The following is an 18,929-nucleotide window of genomic DNA, read 5'->3' as shown; positions in this document are numbered from 1 at the left end:
CAAACTCTTCATAGGTGAGGCTTTAAACATTTTTACAGATTACCTGTTTAAAGCTACAGAAGAGTTCCAGCGATAAAATTATTACTCTCACACCAACGTTCGTGGCGATACCTCACGTGTGGTGCGAACACCGTTTACTTACATATGCATTCACAGCTGCATGTTGGCACAGAGGGATGGGGGCTCTTTAAATTTAGTTTTTTTCTTATTTATTTTATTTTTACACTGTCCCTTTAACTTTTTTCCATCACTTTTATTCCTATTACAAGGAATGTAAACCCATCCCTTGTAGGAGAAATAAAGGTCCTCTTTATGGAGCGATTTGGGGTTTATAAGAACCCCAATCTCCCCTCTACCTTTTTAAAAGTAAAAAAATGTTTACATCCCCCCCCCCTAGACCGTGAGGGACATCATGACTCTGGTCCTCCTAGATCAAAGAGGTGATCAGAGACAACCCGGTCTCTGGTCACCTCTATGGCCAGCTGCGCAAAACTTTGGATTGTTTCCCTAGCTAGCCAGTGAAAACAGTAAGCCTTAGAAACACTGGCGAGTGGCAGGAAGGTTGGGATGATGCCTCCCGCTGCTTCTGAAAGCGATCCATCGGCTAATTAGCTTGGACCGCTTTCATTAAAAAGAACATCACTGGCTGAATAAAAAATACCAGGGTTATGGCTGATAGCTTCCTGGTAAACCACTTCAAAGTCGCAACGTATATTTACATATTGTGTTCAGCAAGTGAATATACAGTGTGTGTGTATGTATATGTATGTATGTATGTGTGTGTATATGTGTATATGTATATATATATATATAATATACCTTCTTGGCTTCCTGTCCCGTAGACAAAAGTGGAAGAAAATCCCTCCAAAGTAAGGGAATCTCTGGTTGTCCCTAATGGAAGTTTTTCACCTATATTATTGTTCTGGGACAACCCAAAATGTAGGATTTTCTTTTACTTTCGCTTTCATTGATAATGGTAAAGGTGAAAAGTATTTAATGCCATACCCAATTCTTTTGCTTACATGTTTTGTATAATAGAGATTACAATTTTTTGTTGCAGTTACTTTTACCTCGTGTGAGCTACCTTACCCTGGTAACCGATAAGGTTAAGAAACATTTTCAAAAAGTTATGCGGACAGAAGATATAAGTGAAATTTGGTTTGAATACGAAGGCGTTCCTCTGAAATGGTAGGTGATGAGAGTAAATATTCACTGATTTCAATATTTTTAGAATCTGTTATTGTACAATGACCCCCCCTGGAGTTACCATGGTAGCTGCTTTTCATGCATGTACATGGTATTGAGGCTTGGTAATACATTCTCCTTTTTTAATCATAAAAGGATAAATGCAGGAACAGACACGTTTATTTAGTATGAATAAAGGACCAGTATTTTAGTTTACAAGGGTATGGATGCAGAGAGTAGGATACTATGGAGGGTTGCATGCAAAACACTTAAGTCAGTTTTACAAGGTACAATGCCTGACAACCATGGAAGTGTTCACTGAGCTGTTTGGCTGACAAAATCCTTTCAAGCCCAGTGGATGAGAGGTGCTGTTTTACAAAGTGTTGGGTCCATCAGTTTGCAATACTCATCTCTTTGTGTTTTGAAAGCATGGTGTCCGAGCCTATTCTTCATATTAGAAACAATGTAATATTTATTCATGGAAGTAACAACTAATACTATCACTTTTTATGGAAGAGACTACAGTCATACTCATCACTCTTTTATTTCAGAATCTCAGTGCCTCTATAATCCTGAGAGATCTTTTCTTAAAATTCTTTCTCGGTAAAAACCTGGTTATCCTGCCAGTTCTCTAGGGTTCCTGTTTCAAACTGACCACAGCATGCATAAAAGCAAATCTCTGCAGCTGGGGTCAGTTTATGTCCCTGTGATCACTGTTGGGAGTTACAGGATACCGTACCAAGACACATCATGCCTGTATCTCCTGTGGTCAGTTGTGTGGCCACTGCTCCTCCAAGCCCCAGTTTGTTTAGTAAGGTGGCAGGCTTATTTACAGACATAATGTTCCTAATCTGCAACTTACATCACACATAGTGGGCGGGATTATTACACAGCAGGAGCGCAGTAGGTAGTCTTGCATCGCACAGCGGGAAAGTAACTTCCTTGTGTGTGGTGCATTCCAGGACCAGCCTTGCTTAGTCCCCTTTCACACAGGAGCCTTCGCTAAGCAGATTCCACTTGCTTCGCTGATCCCCGCTGAGCAGGCGGATGACAGGTCTGTGTTTCTGCTCCGCTATGCAGTGCGGACAGTAAACAGTCCCGCTCTCCTCTATGAGGCAATCTATGGGGCAATCAGGTGGAAATGGACCGCCTGTCTGTTTTCTTCCATCCTGCTCTCAACTATGGGGCAATCGGATAAAAACTGACTGCCTGTCCGTTTCCATCCAATCCACCAGATGGATGGAAAATAGGACCACCATCCATCTGTTTTTGGGCAGACAGGATCGGATGGCGGCATGTCCGCTGACATCTGCCGCTCCAAAGAGGACATTGCAGGGTCCGATCAGGTCCGCCTGAAAAACTGACAGGCGTACTTGATTGGACTGTCTGTTTGAAAAAGCCTAAGGCCCACTCGGGAGCCTCCATCAAGACTGAAGCTGGTTCTGAAACACAGGTAAAGAAAATAAACGTGTGTTGAGACAAATAATTATGCTGTATTACAATGATTTTGTGAAGCAGTGTGTTCAGAAATAGATGTCTATACACAAACCTAAAAGCCATGGCTCTTTGCAATAGACTTTGCTGTAACTGAGCAACAGACTTGTTGTACATGCAGTACAAAAAGTAAACCTACTTTAGCCCTGGTTCACACCAGTGTGCTTTGAGATTGCGCTACTTTAGCATGATTTCAAAGCTGCAGATCAGTGAGATTTTGATGTGTGATTTCATTGCGGCTTGCAACTATATTTAACAGAAGCTAATGCAAGTTGCAAGAAATTGCAGAAAAATAGCGCAGGAGCCTTTTTCAAAGTCACTGCAACTTGTAGTGCGATTTTGAATTGTTAAAGCGCGTGACAAATCGCGATGGTGTGAGCCAGGGCTTATAACAGATCTTGGGTTTGCAAAATGCAGGAAAATACTTAAATTGGATAATTTGGAGTGGTGCATTACAAATTATGGGTCTTTTTCCCAAAATGCACTGCAAGGTTGAACCTTCCCAGGGTTTGATCTGTCAGAAACAATCAATCAAAAGGCCCTAAATGTAGCTTTATTTTGTTTGTTTGATTGCAATAGTCACATTTATGGGTAAGGGTGATAAACAGGGCTGTTTATGGTGATTCTCTTTACATGTTAAGGGAATAGTCACAAGAACTTTTCTCTATCGCAGCCTAGCCTGCCATTGCTCTACTCCTACTTCTGTGGGACAAGCAGTGACCGGTGGCAGCACTGAATGAGAACAAGTAGTGTGGCCATTTCTAGATATCTCATAATTTCTGGTGAATTGCATTTCCTTGATTTGCCTAAAAATGTGCATTTGAAAATCTCATGTGAGGAGATACTCCATAATTTAGCAATTTTGCATGCATGCATTCAGAGGAATTAAAAATCCAAAATTCACACAAACAAAAACAAATGTACTTAACTTGTCTGTTTCATAAACTGATTTATCCATTTTTAAAGCTTTGTAATCAAAATAAGTGTGTTATGTTTGGGCAGTGCAGTGTGAATATTCACATCCCCCCCCCCCCCCATGAAAGAGCTAAACAGTAATTTTATAGTATATAAAGACTATATCTCTATCTGTCGCCAGGAAACAAATCCCAGTTTACACTGCATCATTTTGCACACAAGGGAGATGATGTTAACAGTTTTATACTTGAAGCTGTTGAGCAGAAATCACCTGGCAACATTTTAACCATTTGGTACATGTTGTAAAATTTGTGTTTTATATTTAATTGAACTACCAATAGAAAAAGGAGTGCCTATACATAAGTAGGTTAAGAGGTTTGATTCATTTTAGTGTCTAAATCAGGGCTCGACAAATACCAGGTGCCAGGTTGCCATGGCGACTAGAAATGGCATCCTGCCGCCTGGGCTCTCGTCAGCCCATTCATACTGTTGGTCTGAATAATGTGTGCGCCTGAAACCCGGACACATTATTCATACATGAATTTGGCTTGGAGCAGGGCCTGGTGGGAAGGGAGCAGAGGAGGGGGAAGCAGCGGCACCTGATCTGTGAAGTCAGGAGCAGACTGGGCAGGGGGTAGTACAGCGGCCGAGAGAGGACTTGTCTCGCTAAGCTCCCACTGCCAATCTTTTTAATTCTCCTTTCCATAGCTGCATTACTGTCAGCATCGGCTCCAGCTTTCACCCACAGCTTTCTGTGTCCTTGCAGAGCCCTCCCAACAGAACTGAGAGGAAGGAGCAGGACCGAATCTCCAACATGGCGCCGCCTCAGCACTGCCACAGAGAACTCCACAAGGTGCTGAGAAAAAGCTGCCCTCTGCATCCACTCTTCTCTCAGACACTGCTGGGGAAGATGCACAGGACATGCAGTAGGACCCAGGGGGAGTGGGGGATTGCATTACTGTCCTGCACCCCATGCCCTGCGTTCTTTACTCTGAATCCCATGCCCTGCATTCTGTGCCCTGAATCCCATGTCCTGCGTTCTGAACCCTTCTCCTGAACCCCATGTTCTTCGGTGACCTACACTCTATGTTCTGCATTCTGCATCAGGCACCACGTGTCCTGCACCACATGTCCTACACCCTATGTCCTACACCCTATGTCCTACGTTCTGCACTGCATGTTCTTCACCCTGCATCCCATGTCCTGAATTCTGCACACTGGTCCCTTCCCTTGGACCCCATGTCCTGCATTCTTCACCATGCACCACACAAATTACTCACAAATGACTTGCCTTGCTCTGGGCCCTGACAACCCACACTATGCTAAAAAAAAACTGGCTCCTAAGTCCTAACTTTTTTTTTAGCTGGCTCCTATATTCAAAGCAAATTTGCCCTGCTCTAAATGATTCCTAAAACACTGTTATGCATTGCTGTCTAATCAGACAATATTTTAGCTATAAATGTTATTTGGTCAAGTGTGACATCTCAATGTATTGGTCATGAGGCATAAGTTGGCCATACATTTTGCAATTTTCTTGTTCACTTTTCTTTAGATTTACCTTCCAACTATGTAGTGCAAGTGTTTAGATTTTACCTCCTATTATATGATTTTGGTAAATCGAAAGGAAAAATTTACAAGAGAATTGTATAATGTATAACTAGCCATAGAGTGCATGCTGATCGTGTCTGATCATGTTTTGGGTGGGGTGGGGGTTAAAGGTAGGGTAATCATGGACCACATAAGCCAAAAGATTATAATGGTGGCTGAACATGGATGTTAGAAAGGACAGAAAGGCAAGAAGATGAAGAGGCAGAGTATCAGATGTTCTGGGTAGAAGGAGGTGAGGAGGCAGCTGACTATTGAACATTTAGGGAGTTATAGAAGGCAGAATAGGAGCAAGTAGGAAGGAGAGAATGAAGAGCATGAGATGATCTATTACGGGGGAGAGTGAGAGAAAGAAGGCAGAGGCAGAGAAAGCAGTAAGATCTGATTGTGGATAGAGGTTGGAAAAGGCTAAGCATGACTTGATAGCACATCTACAAAAATAATAATTCCACATAGTTCACTTGCTTGATTGTAGGTTTATTTTGTAGAAGGTATGCACAGGTAAATGGATACCAACAGCACATTTTGACCAGTTTCACACAAAGTTCTCATTTGTAGGGATCCAACAGAGGAACTTTGACATGTTTGGCACAAAGTGTTCAACTGCATTGGCCTGCAGTTCTTTTAACTTTGGGGTAGGTAGTGCTAGCTCCATTCCTAGCTTCTTTGCCGTTTATGTTGGTTATCATGTTGTGATCATGGATCATTCAGAGAACAAGTAAGATGGGGCTGACCATGGTTTGAAAGCAGAGGACTATGGCTGGAGGTTGGGAGGTACAGCGAGAACTACTTATGGACATATCCTGGGTCCAACCGGTCCTTGTGGTTGTTCACGCCAGCCAGCCTGCCTCAGGCTGGACCCGGGATATACTATCCCCCCCACCGTTCTGGAATAGGATGAGATGAGGTTATAGGTTCCTGCCTGAAGCCACTCATATACTGCAAAAAGGCTACAAGGACTGAAGGTTTATATCGCATATATACATCTAATAAACCACTCCATCGGCCCTGATCAAGGGAAAAAGAAACGATAGGTGGATATATCAAGTTCAGCCACCAGTGTGGTAACCATCGTGCTCCCATAACAGAACAGCTTTACATATAAAAGAGTCCTGACTATCAAGTTATAACACAGTGCTATCTTATGCAGCAAAAAAAGCGGTGCTCTTTGCGTTGATTGAGAGGCTGGACACTTAGCCTAAAATAAATGAGTGAATATATGTATACATTGGAGGCTATACACAAATACTAAGGAGACAATATCTGGTGTTTTTTCGTGTCGCCAATCTGCCATCTCCCGAGTCATTGAAAAGGAAATTCCGGTCTGTCCTAGTCTCTCTGGCCCTGAGGAAGCCTTGAGCGAAACACGTCGGCTTGCTGGGGACCTACATTGACCGTATTCCATCTGAGACCTACCTATCATCCTACACAGGCTCTTGGTTTTTTCTCCCTTCTGGGATGTATTTCTATTTAATGACTCTTTATAATCGATTTTATCAGTACTATTCTATGTTATTTTGTTTGTGCTAACATGTGCGTACACGTCCACGTTTTTTACGATGAAATTTAATAAAATGTAAATTATTTTTAGAAGTTGGTTTTTGTGTGATCCTTCTACTCCCACTGGCCCGTAAAGCCCCACTTTCCCCTATCTTCTGTGTCCTCATGTATGTGTGAGTTGTGTACACTGTGTTCAGAGCTTGTATTATGTTAATTTCACCAAAGATGGTATGTCGCCAGGTTTTTACTGGTTAGATTCAGTTTGGTTTTTTAAATGTATGTAGCTAGAATTTTTAGGAGTCATGGTACATTCCTTTGCTCCCAGTGTGGAAGTAGTAGAGGGTGGCTTATTCATCAACATATTGTTATATATACAGTGCTCAGCATAAATCGGTGTATACCCCTTTTGAAAAGTAAGATTTTAATCAATATTTCAATGAACACAAGAAACATTTCCAAAATTTTTACAAAATGAAATTTGTTTAGCTCATTACATGAAAGTATGGTTAATAATATAACTTAGATTACAAAATCTTTAGCTTTACTCAAATTGGTTGATGTAAAAATGAATACACCCCACAACAAAAACTACTACATCTATTATTTTGTATGACCTCCATGATGTGTAAGGACAGCACCAAGTCTTCAGGCATGGAGTGAACAAGTTTGCGACATATTGCAACATTTATCTTTTTCTATTCTTCAAGAATGATCTCTTTTAGAGCCTGGATGCTGGATGGAGAGTGATGCTCAACTTGTCTCTTCAGATTTCCCCATAGGTGTTCAATTGTGTTAAGATCAGGAGACCTACATGGCCACTGAATCACTTTCACCCCGTTCTTCTTCAGAAATGCAACAGTGGCCTTAGATGTGTGTTTTAGATCATTGTCCTGTTGGAAAATTGCACGACGACCAAGGGCACGGAGTGATGGTAGCATCTTCATTTTCAATACAGAGCAGTACATCTGTGAATTCATACCATCAATGAAATGCAGCTCCCCGACACCAGCAGCACTCATGCAGCTCCACAGAAGGACACTGCCACCACCATGTTTCACTGTAGGCACCATGCATTTTGTTTGTACTAAAGACAAAAAATGCAGCGCTCATAAAATGACATATGTTGTAAATGAATGTATAAATAAAAGTCCAATTCAAGCTGGCGTAATGAGTTGTATAGTCCACCGACAACACCCTTTAATACGTGGCAATCCGTCTATAAAATGACAGGGACAGTGAAGACCTCCACCACACACAAAGTAGCCAGCTGACCTCTTACCAGATAAGTATGACCACCGCTCTCACAATGGTCATACAACGCTTGTTGTTATAAAGCTGGATAATCGACCCTGAAAGCTTCCAATAGGTGCTCCCAATCCAAATGTCGGATCCCAGAATAGAAATAATCAGGCACCATCACTCCTCTGATCACTCCACTCTCAGTCCTCTGAATAGGGAACCGCCATGACAGCCCCGCCCTGTTTATACTCACCTTTGCGACACCATACAGTTTTGAAGCCGTCAGTTCCAAAAACATTTATCTTGGTTTCTTCACTCCAGAGTACAGAGTCCCAGTAGTCATCTTTTTCAGCAATGACCCAGGCAAATTCTAGGCATGCTTTTTTGTGCATGGGCTTTAGGAGAGGCTTTCTTCATGGAAGCAGTGTACACCTTATTATGTCACAGGATACAATCACCCCAGTTAGGATTTCTACTTCTTTAGCTAACTGCAGTGAACTTGAATGGTCATTTTCTTCAACCCTTCTCAGTCAGCAGAAGACGCTTCTGTCGAGGTGTTAACGTCCGTGGACGGCCTGGATGTCTCTGTGAGATGGTTGCACTTCCATCTTTGTTAAATATTTGTATCACATTTGCTACACTATTTTGAATGATAAGTAAAGCTTTGCTGATCTTCTTGTAGCCTTCACCTTTCCTTTGTAAAGAAATTTTCTTTCTCAGGCCTTGTGACATTTCTCTTCAATTTCTCTTCCATTTGGTGCAATTGCTGACAGCATGAAATGGGAGGGAGTTTTTTCTTTAAGTAACACCCTTTTAAATTTAACTGTCTTCTGGACACCTGTTTAATGAATAATTGTATTCACCTGTAGTTGAATTCTTGTTAGGATTTTGTTGTCTAAAATTTAGCTTTGCTCCTCAGGCTTTCATTGGGGTGTATTCATTTTTGCAACATGGTCTTGAATTCATTTGTTAGGAAAAATACTTGGTTGCAATCAATGGCCCACATTTGGTGTTATTATGTAGCATAGGGTTTTTCTTTACTAAAGCTAGAGAGGGGATAGTTAGTCTCAATTCTGCAGGGAAACCAATCCGCTTCCAGCTTTTATTGTTAAAGCTTAACTAAACAAGCTGAGGTTAGAAGCTGATTGGTTTCTATGCAGAATTGTGACTAATTTTGCCCTTTCTAGCTTTAGTAAGTAAACCCCAAAGTGTCCCATAGAAAATGTTGGTTCTGAAAGGAAAGTAAAGGTTTTCTGACAAATCTGAGTGTACTCATTTATGCTGAGCACTGTATATCTTCTCCACTAGGTGGCACCAATGACATTAGATATAAATCTTTGTTACTGAAATTAATCTTGAAGCCATGCTACGAGAAAAGTATTAAAAGACATAATTTATAATCTCTTGACGCGCGAATGTTTGTACATATCCACTGTGGCAATAGATGACTCATTTGGTTCTAAAATACATATTACATGAATGTTGCTACAGGAAAACCGCTTAAAATTTTTATTGCTCTGTTATGTTCACAAAGTAAAGAATCATTTTGATGCTGATAACATTAGAAAATAAACATTGTTTTATGGGCTCTGCAAGAACTATTCCAGAAATAATGATGAAACATATAAGTAGCTAATTTGATGGCCTGTCGATTATAGGGCTGCATGCAGTTCCTTCAGTGTTGGTTGTGTTCTAAAAGTGTACACTTTTACCCATATCTAAAACTGCACACGTACAAAATATCAACCCAATAATCATCTCTGTAAACCTTTATTTTCGGATGCTGCTTTTGATCACACCTTTTCCATGATGGCCTGTGGAATATCTACTTAAGAAATGAAGACATTTCCTAATGTATTAACTTGTTGGCTCAAAGGGTACTAGACATGAGATGGCTTATGCAGCAACAAGTATTCCTACATTATTATGGTAATGCAGACTTTACTTTGAAAGATTTCTGTTTTTTTACTTGGTATGTATGCATTAACCTTTTGAAACCAGGGAGGAAAGCCCCCCCCCCCCCCAGTCTGAAAAATTGCTGACCAAACAGCTGCCAAAACGCTGTCTTTTCAATTTTCAGTTTCCTTTTTTTTTGTTTACATCTGCACGTTCCAGGTGCTGTGTGATGTAGGCATGTTTTGTTTTTACCATGTTTTATCATTGAACTCTGTGTAATGAGCATTTTGCTGAAAACCCCTTAAAAGTTGAGTCAGGCAGGACATTTTTCCAATACAGCCGATCCAAAACGTAGATAAAGCATAGGTAACCTTAATGGTATCAAACACAGAGGCCTGTAGTTGTTTACAATCTTTGTCATTTCTGGGCTCTCTTATGTTCTACTGTTCTGCACACTTAGGGGACAGAGTTCTATATTAACATGGGGGGGTGTAACTAAGACTTCAGGTGATCTCTAGCATCATCCTTAGAAAAGGTTTAGCAAAGTTTAAAATGTGTGGCAGATGTAAACATTTTAGGAGTTAACCTCTACATTTATAATAATTTAAGCCTGAGCATTCAGATTTTTGCATATGTTCAGTTGTGACCCTTTAATACAATGGTAGTCAACTTATGAGCTAAAGGGGGGCCTCAAATGTGGCCTCGGACAACCTGAAGGTCCGTACGTAATGTAATTAACCACTTAAGCCCTGCAAGATTTTACCCCCTTCCTGACCAGGGCCTATTTTGCGATTCGGCACTGCGTGACTTTAACGCAGTGCCGCTGTACCCAAATGAAATTGACGTCCTTTTTTCCCCCACAAACAGAGCTTTCTTTTGGTGGTATTTGATCACCTGTGCGATTTCTTTTGATCATGCGCTATAAACAAAAAAAGAGCGACAATTTTGCAAAAATAACAATATTTTTCACATTTTTTATATATGAAATTCCCCCCCCCCCCCAAAAAAAAAAAAATGTAAAAATAATTTTTTTTAACATTTTAGGCCAATTTGTTTTCTGCTACATATGTTTGGTAAAAAAAAAATTGAAAAACGTATTTTGATTGGTTTGCGCAAAAGTTATTGTGTTTACTAACTAAGGGAAAGATTTTTGTCATTTTTATTGTTTTTTTTTTTTACCAGTAATGGCGGCGATCTGCGGACAGATCGGACCCTTGACTGACATTTTTGACACTTTTGGGGTTACCAGTGACATTACTACAGTAATCAGTGCTATACATATGCACTGTTACTGTAAAAATGACACTGGCAGTGAAGGGGTTAACTTTATTTGAGAGGAAGGGGTTATGTGTGTCCCTAGGGGCGTGTTTCTTACTGTGATTGGCTGTGGCTAGTGGTGTAACAGCACAGATCAACGGTCCTACATAGCAAGACCGAGTGATCTGTGCTGTTACACAGGGGAGAATGACAGGCGGCTTTGTTTACATTAGCCGCCTGCCTTTCTCCCTCTGTAACTAACGATCGCGAGTGACCGGTGGACATCGGGTCTGCCGGTCACTCGCGCGCGGGGGGGGCCTGTGACCGAGCGGGAGCTCGCCTCCAGCGGCGCGCGCTCGCTCCCTAAACCCTCACAGGCTAGCGACGTAGACCTACGTTGCTTTGCCTGTGAGGGGCTGACTGCCGACGTAAATTGTCGTTAGGCAGTCGGCAAGTGGTTAATATATGTAGCGCTTGAGAGGACTGTGAGGAAACTGTAGGCCTAATAGAGGAAATGAGGGTCAGTGAGTGTAGACATGCTACATGTTTGACTGGGGATATGCTGCAAAAGACAATACGAAACTGGGAACATATTACGTGATGCTAGTTGAGATCCATGCTATTACCCCAATCAATGTCCCCACTAAGGATTGCTGAATTCCGAAAGCCTCATATCAAATACCAAAGGGCCGCAGGTTGGGCACCAGGGGTTTAATATAATCAACAGACATGGACATGTGGAAAACTAGATGATTGCAACAAGCACAGATTAATGTACAAGATTTAAAGAATTAGACCTGACAGGTGTATGGTAGCGATGGATCGATACAAGTTAGGGATTGATGTTAAGTATATGCATTCTCCAGTAAAGTGTATGTAAACTCTTAACAATATTTTTAATTTTTTATATCTGTTCAACAAGTGCAACCTCCCCCCCCCCATCCCAAATAAAACAGCTGCTCATCCAGCCAGAAATGCTGTGAGCTGACGTTATCAGTTAGCATTCTATCCTGCAATGCTATCTATGCTATGGATTACAAAACACCTCCCTCTGTTATAGAGAACAGAGGGAGGTGTTAAGTACTCCTTACACAGTGATTTGTAGCCCTAACATTCTCCTTGTCCTAGGGTGATAAGTAAAGTCGTTACCCTAGAACAGGGAGTATATTAATGGCAGCATTACCAGGTTAGGAAGAAAGGGAAAAAAGTGTTAAAATAGGAAACTAATGCAACCACCACATCTAGGGACTGGTAAATTGCAATACATACCAATTTTTGTTCTAGGGTTTAGATGCGCTTTAAGGGGCTTGACTTACAATGGCGGCACACTGAAAAGTGACCTAGTTGTGGTTTTAGACTGCTGCTGCTCCAATTGCGTTGAACAAACTGCTCAAGAAATGGTCAGATAGCTTGAAATCGCTTTGGGGGAAGTGACTCTCACTTTTTTAGGGCTTAACCAGTTTGTATTTAGATCTGAATGACATGTTTTAAAATGGGTCTAAAGTGTCAGCCCCTCCACATAAAGATGAAAGTGGTCGGCTGTCTTCCTGCTGTACTTAAAGAGTTACTAAACCACAATAGTAAAATGAGTCTGTATATGCAGTAAAGCATGCTTTTTATACTCACTGTGGAACCTAATGGTTTAGTCCCTTGCATTGTTTAAAAAGGCTGTTTGATCCTGTATGCACAGATCCTCCTCTTCTTCCACTGACTCCAGAACATGTCCGGATAAGACAGTTAGTGGAGTCAGTCTGCACATGCTCAGTTTAGTGTGTATTTCTAGAGTTTTTCTTTTTCTTGGGGGAGTGCATGTGATTAGCACAGGGCCAATCAGCATTGTCCAGACAGAGGGTCAGGGGTACTGCATCTTGATAGGACAACCAGTGCAGTATGAAAACTCCTCTTACAAGCTTTCACCAGGCACTGATAGTCACAAGTCTTCTATATACTACTGATGAGAAAAGGTATTTAGCAGTTTAAATTTACTAAAATGATTGCATTTCCATGTACTGCGGGAGACCAGATATAGTGAATGCAGGGTCCTGGGTGTAGTAACACTTTAAGGTTTCCAGCAGCAGGATCTCCAAGTCATACTTCCTATTGCTGAACTGTGAATGTATGTACTGTATTTATCGGCGTATAACACGCACCTCAATATTTGGAGAGACATTTCAGAAAAAAAGCTTAAATTTAAAATAAACCGCTTTGAACTCAGAACATTTTTGCCCATGAATGCAGCCTCATCAGCAGTGTCCATACTTTATATGCAGCCTCCTCAACAGTGTCCATACTGTAAATGCAGCCTCATCAGCAGTGTCCATACTGTATATGCAGCCTCATCAGCAGTGTCCATACTGTATATGTAGCCTCGCAAGGGCCATTGGAACTATACAAATCTGTTTTTAAAAAAGGCCAGGAAGCAGGGCCGAGAGCAGAAGGGGCGGGCCGGCCGAGGAGAAGGAAGGACGAGCTGTCATAAGAGCAGAAGGGGGCGGGCCCGGCCGAGGAGAAGGGCGAGCGAGCGCAGTCATCGGAAGTCTCGCCTCCTCTCCCGAGACGTGTGACGTCTGTCATAGGCGGGACTTCCGATGACTGTGCTCGCTCGTTCGCCCTTCTCCTCGGCCCGGCCCGCCCCCTTTTGCTCTTATGACAGCTCGTTCTTCCTTCTCCTCGGCCGGCCCGCCCCTTCTGCTCTCGGCGATGTTTCCTGGCCTTTTTTTTTTTTTTTAATATCGGCGTATAACACGCACTGCTGCTTTTTCCTCCATTTTTAGGAGGAAAAAGTGCGTGTTATACGCCGATAAATACGGTATGTGTGTGTGTGTGTGTGTGTATATATATATATATATATATATATATATATATATATATATATATATATATATATATATATATATATATATATATATATATATATATATGTGTGTGTGTGTGTGTGCGCATATATACATTATACACACAGTACCTTGCAAAAGTTTTAGACATGTGTAAAGAAAGAAATTCTGTGAAGTAAGCATGCTTTCAAAAAATATATTTTAATTGTTTATTTTTATTAATTCAACAAACTGCAAAGTGAGCGAACAGAAGATAAATCTGAATCAAATAATTTGGTGTGATTAACATTTCAAACCAGCATCAGTACACTTTCACAAAGTCAGGGCTTGGTGGGATTAGAGTAAGGCGTATGACCAAGCAGGTGCTAATGATCATCAATTTCATATGTAGGTTTGAACAGTCATTCACCAAAACAAACAGCTTTGTAGAAGGCTTAAAACTGTGTGAGGAACAGCCAAAATCTGCTACTATTTGAGATTATGGAAGACTGTTCCGTGTCACAGGTGTCAAACACCATGACAAGACTGAGCATAGCAACAAGACACAAGGTAGTTATACTGCATCAGAAAGATCTCACCAAGGCAAAGATTTCAAAGCAGACTGGGGTTTTAAAATGTGCTGTTCAAGCTCTTTTGAAGAAGCACAAAGAAACGTGCAACTTTGAGGACTGTAGACGCAGTGGTCGGCCAAAGAAAATAATGCAGCAGATGCTAGACACATCACGTTTACTTTCCTTAGACATCGGAAGATGTCTAGCAGTGCCATCAGCACAGAACTGGCAGAAACCTGTGGGACCCAGGTATACCTATCTGCTGTCCAGGCAAGTCTGGCCAGAAGTGTCCTTCATGGAGGAATTGCAGCCAAAAAGCCATACCTTCAATGTGGAAACAAGGCTAAACGACTCAACTATGCACAAAAACATAGGAACTGGGTTACAGAAAAATGGCAGCAAACACTCTGAACTAATGAGACTAAAATTTTAAATATTAGGCTGTGGCAGGAGACAGTTTGCCGAAGGGCTGAAGAACGGTACAATGATGAGTATCTGCAGGCAACAAAGAAGCATGGTGGAGGTTTCTTGCAAGTTTGGAGATTTGATGAGGATTTTGAGATTTTATGAGGATGACTGGTGTCCTCAATGCTGAGAAATACAGGCAGATATTTAACCATCATGCCATACCGTCAGGAAGGCATGTGATTGGCCCCAAATTTATTGTGCAGTTGGACAACGACCCTAAACATACAGCCAATATCATTAAGTGAAGCTCCACCAAAAAAGGGAAGTTCTGCTTTAAGATCTCCTTCCCCACTCCTGGTTGTGAAATGGAGCTTTTGGGGAGGAGGAGTACCTGATTTTGACAGGTGCTCGCTCCCACTTCTGCTCTGACTGCCTAGGCCAGTGAGTCTCAAATCCGGTCCTCAGGGCACACTAACAGGCCAGGTTTGCAAGAAAACTGATATACATCACAGGTGATATAATTTGCTGTTCAGTGATTGCAGTATTCTAGTCTGCATCTCCCCAAGGTAATACTTAAAATCTGGCCTGTTAGTGTGCCCTGAGGACCGGAGTTGAGAAACACTGGCCTAGGCAATTGAAAGCTGAAGTTCTCTTTACCCCCCCCCCCCTCCCTGCCAGGTTTCTGGGACAGGTGACAGGTCCCAAAAACCTGCAGGACCATTCACATTGCGCAGCGGGCACCTGGTTGTGAAGCCGCAAGCTGTCACAGCCAGGTGCCCATAGTAAAGATGACGGGGAGAGAGAACACGGGGTGAAAATGGCTGGGCAGAGCACAGCACTGTATTGTGGGACAGGTGGGTGGCTGTTTTTTTATGTCAGCAGCTATAGTTTTTGTAGCTGCTGACTTTACATTTTTACATAGAAGTCTGAAGCTCCTCTTTAAGAACTATCCTCAGTGTAAGGAAGAACAAGGAGTCCTGGAAGTGAGGTTTTGGTCCCCACAGAGCACTGATCTCAACTTCATAGATACAGTCTGGGATTACATGAAAAGACAGAAGGATTTGAGGCAGCCTACATCCACAGAAAAGCTGTGGTTTGTTCTTCAAGATGTTTGGAACAACCTACCTGCCAAATTCCTTCAAAAACTGTGCAAGTGTACCTAGAAGAATTGATGCAGTTTTGTTATTTGATAAAAATAAACTATTAACACTTATTTTTCTAAAACCATTTTTAATTTACAGAATTTTTCACACCTGCCTAAGGGCTCTTTCAGTTTTTTAGGCGGATCTGATCGGATCCTCCATGCAGCTCTATGGGGCAGCGGGTGTCAGCGGAGGTCACCTCCGCTGACACCCGCTGCCATCCGCATCCGATCCTGTGCTGAAATCTGGACGGATGGAAACCCTATTTTTCCATCCGTTCAGTAATCGGAGCGGAGCGGATCTGATGAGAGCGGACAAGCGGTCCGCTCTCCTCCGATCCCCCATAGAGGGCAGCGGGTGCTGAGACACCTCCCTCTCCGCTCTGCAAGCGGAGACGGAGCTGTCATCCGCCCGGCTCAGCGGGGATCGCGGATCGATCCCCGCTGAGCAACACGGATCCGCCTGCGGAGGCGGACCGTGTGAACGAAGCCTTAAACGTTTGCACATTAGAGCACACATACACACACGGTCAAATTCAGTGTACATTATCTTAATCCTGAATTAAATTATACTTATTTCTGCTTCAGCAAGCTCCCTTGGCGCCAACCTCTTCACCTGGTCTTCCAGGTTTGGCATCTTAGGCTATCTTGATTGACTGGCACAGGGGTTAATTCATCCTAACATGCAGAAGGTGCTGGAATTGTAAACTGAGGTGTGCGTGCACAGTAAAGAAATTAGCGAAAAGGAAGGTAATAAGCTTTTATTGCAGAATAAACATGATATGTGTCTTCTGCAAATAAAAAAAAAAAAAAAAAAAGAACCTTCCTGCTCTAATTTTGTCATAAAGCATATTCACCATCTAGATTCCTCAGCATTTTGCTCCTATAGCATAACATTTGCCCTCGACAAGGGTTTTTGCCTTCTTCAGAATGAAATCTGGTTTCTGTAAAATTCACTGTGATTTATAAAAAGACAGATGTTATATTCCCCAACATAATTTGCCCATTAACACCCAACCCCAGGCAAAACTTAGAACCTCTGCCAACATTTTACTGATTTATTTTTCCCTATTGTTCCTCATTTCCTGTCTGTCGAAGTGAGGGGGAATCCCTGTAATGCAGATGCAGGCTATAACAAAAACAAATCTTGTAGAGTGAGGAAAGTTAAAGCCACTGTCAGAATTGAATTGCTGTGTTTGTGGGAGATTTCCCTATATTTCCTGTCCAGGTTTCAAACAGAAAGAGAAGAGAATTCTTCTCTGACACAGCATTTATAATTTGACAGTAAGACAATAGAACAAAATGTTTAAAAATAACAGAAGGTTCACTGTATCGATAACTAAAACAAAAGCGATTTTGGCTGGATTTGGGCCTTAAAGGGTTACTAAACCCAGGAGCCTGCATTCACTATATCTGGTCTCCCACAGTACACAGAACATGGAAATGCAATTATTTAGGTAAATATAAACCGCTAAATACCTTTTCTCATCAGCTGTATATAGCAGTCCTCTGACTTCTATCAGTGTCCGGCTGAGCACTGGTTAAAGCTTGTAGGAGGAGCTTTCCTTTTCCTTTGACTCTCCTATGAGGCTGCATGACCCCTGACCCTCTGTCTGGAGAGTGCTGATTGGCCCTGTGATTACATGCACCCTTCCAAGAAAAACAAAACAAAAAATCTCTAGCCATACTCACCAAACTGAGCATATGCAGCGTGCCTCTAAGGCTCGGTACTATCAGCAGATGGATTGGGGACTGTGGAAAAAGTAAAGGATCAGAGGAGACCGGATCAAACAGCCTTTTTACACAATGCAGAGAATTAACCCCTTTGGTTCCACAGTGAGTATAACAAGCTTGCTTTACTGCATATACAGACTGATTTTTACTGTGGAGGGTTTAATAACACATTAACATTCACCACTCTGAACTAAATAGGCCCATATACCATATTTCTAATTCACCTTAACTGCACCTTTGATAATTTCCCATGGTTTTATCTGACCCATTATTGGCTGACAGTACAACAGTAATACCAGTTTATTGCCAGGAAATGGCAATTTTTTTTTAAAAACGTTAATAAACAAGTTTCCTTTTAGAAAGTCCTGACATGAGGTTCCATTAATTCTGAAATCTCATCATCCCTTAATTTAAACTGAACCCCTTATTTGCATATTTAACTCCCCTGCACCATTATGCTCTGTCCAAAAACCAGCCTTCTTCACTGAAAAATAGTGCTGGAATCTACTGCTTTGGAACAAAAGAATCTCAAATCTCTTTCCACATTTTGTATATTGTTGCATCGACTGAAATTCAGAAGAAACCTGTAGTCAAATTGGCAGAACTGTAAACTCCGATTTAGAGGTCTTGCCTCTGGGATATAAGTGAAATTTAGGCAGCATCCAATGCAATTTGAAATGTCAGCTCTGATAGCACTGATTGAACCTATGGTATCACGGTCACATGATGCAATCTGTCTTTTTATTATCTGCTTATATGTGAACCATAGCTGAATTTTGAACATTTGCTTTTCACCTTTCTTCATCCTTCTTTTTTTTTTTTGCTTTGCTGATCTCCTATTTGTAGCTAATTTCTGTCTATATGCACTTGCTCCATTGATGCCTACATGGCCTTTCTCAGGGCTTGTTTGCTGATGGTGATGACAGTGCACCATTCCTGTGTAATGTGTTTAACAAAAGCCTTTGTGACAGGGTGACAAGGCAGAAGCTCAATTGGAAGACAGGGACAAAGGGTTGTCACCCTATAAAAGAAGTACATTAACAAGGTTTTTCATGGCAGGATCACCAGGTTTTGTTTTAATAAAAGCTGAAAATTGAATCATTTTGAATTCTGAAGTAAAATGAGCATGTTAAAGCTTGTATGAAGTTTTACTGATATGTGTTCACATAT

General features: G+C 41.6%; 1 protein-coding gene across 1 annotated transcript in view; it reads left to right on the top strand.

Annotated features, from left to right (window-relative positions):
- Window positions 1–18,929, top strand: part of ATG5 (autophagy related 5) — a 362,013-nt gene that overhangs the window by 22,934 nt on the left and 320,150 nt on the right. Inside the window, exon 3 of the mRNA XM_082249796.1 lies at window positions 1,061–1,188. Within this exon, the coding sequence (XP_082105922.1) occupies window positions 1,061–1,188 (128 nt within the window). The remainder of the gene's footprint in view (window positions 1–1,060; window positions 1,189–18,929) is intronic.

Source organism: Pelophylax lessonae, assembly GCF_965119305.1.
Source record: "Pelophylax lessonae genome assembly, chromosome: 3".
Classification (NCBI taxonomy): Eukaryota; Metazoa; Chordata; class Amphibia; order Anura; family Ranidae; genus Pelophylax; species Pelophylax lessonae.
This window is presented reverse-complemented; position numbering and strand designations above follow the sequence as displayed.